We start from the raw sequence: 2,500 nt of genomic DNA on the forward strand, positions 1-2,500 counted from the left end.
CAGTTTCAGTGGCGTCAGATTTCTAATGATAACATAATGGTTTAACACCATCCTTCCTGTTGTCGTTATTGTTGTCATTATCAATGCTGGATCTATCACTAATTATGCGATTGGTTTGAATCATTATTATTCGCATTGATTTCACCATTATCATTAATGTTGCTATTATCATTGTTACTAATTCTCTGATTTCTTTGTCATTATCATCATATAATCCTTATCATCTATCACCATCATAATGATTGTTATCATTATCATCATCGTCACTATTAAAGTGATCATTATCATTATTATCACTATCTTTGTTATAATTGGTATCACAGTCAGTATGCTGATTATTATTAACATTTCTTTTTTCCTTACAATTGTTAGTATTATTAATTAACATCATTACTACTACTATTACATTTATCATCGTTGCCATTGTCATTATCATTATTGCTGTTGTATTCATTATTTTATTAATTATGGTTCTATCATTATTAGCATTAGCATTATCTGATATCATGTTTTTTACATTATCGCTGTTGTTTTCATCTTCTTCATCCTTATTTCAATCACCATTACCATTATGATCACCTCCATTACCACAACCTCGTAATCATCCTAAAGCGCAACTAACGCCTGTCCAATGACCTCGCTGCTCTCTTGACCCAAACTGAGCGAGGCCCAACCTCCCCCTCAGCCATAAGCTGTGCCGATCCCGGCGAGATCCTCAACGGGTACAAGGAGGGCTCTTGCTTCACCTTCTCCTGCCGCGTCACCTACCACTGTCGGCCGGGATTCGAGCTCGTAGGACGCGGCAACCTCTACTGCCAGCACGACGGCACGTGGAGCCCCTCGGAGCGACCGGCCTGCACACGTAAGGCACTTTCAAAGCGTTCTTGAAGGAAGCAACGAACTACTCACTGGTAAAGAGGTTCATGAGATACGATTAGATAATCAGCAATAAGGTTGGCAGGTTGAGCAACAGCGCCCGAACAGCCGGTTTTTTTTTTTCTTGTATGTGTCAATGAACACTGGCCAGGGTCCTCTGCTCGCTTTCCCCTCAGCGGTGCAGTGCGACATCCCCGAGGACCCTGAGAACGGCAAGAGCACCTTCACCCGCCGCATCTACAACTCCGTGGTGTCCTACAAGTGCGAGTATAGCTACATGCTGGTGGGCCCCGAGACCCGGCGCTGCGGCCCCGACAAGAAGTGGAGCGGCGTCCAGCCTCAGTGTAAACGTAGGTCTCTCGTTTCCTCTTGGTTTCGTTACCACGTACCTTTACGATGTACAGCCCTTGGCGCGTTGTTGTAAGGTAGCGGCCTCATCTTGCCTTTATTTCTTACTTCATTATATCGAGGAGAAACAGTTCTTTGCACTATTGGTGAGTACTAATAGCGGTTGGATAAGGACGTTTACATTATCTGAAACAGATGCTGATAGAGACGCAGCTTATGTCTGAATTATATGTGCACGTATCGGATATACTCAGATGATGTATTATTCTTGTACGCGGAATGGGGAGAGAGAAACGGAGAAATACAGTCCTTTTAACTAACTTTATAACCTACTATTTATAATAATACTACTACTACTACAGTTGTGCTACAACTGGACTAAAAACCGTTTCTCTCTCGCTTTTCCCTTAGATATCATTTCTATCTATTATTCTCTCTTTTTTTTTTCTTCATACAGCCTTTGAACTCTGTAAATAAGACGTCTGTAGTGTATCTCAGGAGTAACTCTCGTAGTAGATTATTGTCGTTGTCATGATAACATATGATTTTTTTTTTTTTTCTTGTAGGATCTTTTAGAGTATACTTGACTTCCTCTTCCACGTAGTACAACTTAACGGACACGCCAAACTGCATTTTGAACAAGTAGAAAGGAAACAGCACGCCACCTTCTAATCTCGCTCTAACCTTCCTCTCTCTCTGTGGAGGAAACTCCATGGAAACGGGACGAAACGTGGCGGATCGAGACCCAGACGCGTGAGGGGCAAAAGCGTCTCAGAAACTAGGTCACTTTTTTGAGATGGGCGTGGGTCGACTTCCCAGACAGTGGAGGCGGAGTCTGCTGCGTCTGTTTTTCTCACTCGAAATATGCTCTTGTCACACAGAACTGGGGAAACTATGTTATCATATCCGTGTGTAGTAGCACAGATGTGGAAGTGAATGATCCATGTGAAGATTTAGTGATGTGATATAGTTGTATTTCCTTCTCTTCTTTTATCTAGTTATTTTAAGGGGGTGCGATTGTTTCCAATATATTCAAACGCCCTTGAGCTCGAACTGGAATTTTTATTTGCTTATCTGATTTGTCAGAAGCTTTCTTCATTTAAAACAATTTTAAAAAGACAGCGAACCAGTATTACTTACGCATATATCAGCTGTCCGCCCTAACAGACGTAGCATCTCCGTAAAAATATATTTTTGCTTGAGAATGTCAGAATTTTCCGAGAGCTCGCATCCGTTAGAGCGAGCATGTGAGCTGGTCCGCGATGTGAGGGTGTTC

At 42.0% G+C, this 2,500-nt stretch overlaps 1 protein-coding gene across 5 annotated transcripts in view; it reads left to right on the forward strand.

The window, feature by feature from the left end:
• Positions 1–2,500, forward strand: part of Hasp (Hig-anchoring scaffold protein) — a 307,865-nt gene that overhangs the window by 276,823 nt on the left and 28,542 nt on the right. For all 5 annotated transcript variants that reach the window (XM_086540143.1, XM_086540146.1, XM_086540147.1 and 2 more), the window contains exons 7-8: positions 686–862; positions 1,053–1,226. In XM_086540143.1, the coding sequence (XP_086396269.1) occupies positions 686–862; positions 1,053–1,226 (351 nt within the window). The remainder of the gene's footprint in view (positions 1–685; positions 863–1,052; positions 1,227–2,500) is intronic.

This window comes from Penaeus japonicus, unplaced genomic scaffold (genome assembly GCF_977035675.1).
Source record: "Penaeus japonicus unplaced genomic scaffold, GWHDUDI00000001_assembly GWHDUDI00000009, whole genome shotgun sequence".
NCBI classification, from domain to species: domain Eukaryota; kingdom Metazoa; phylum Arthropoda; class Malacostraca; order Decapoda; family Penaeidae; genus Penaeus; species Penaeus japonicus.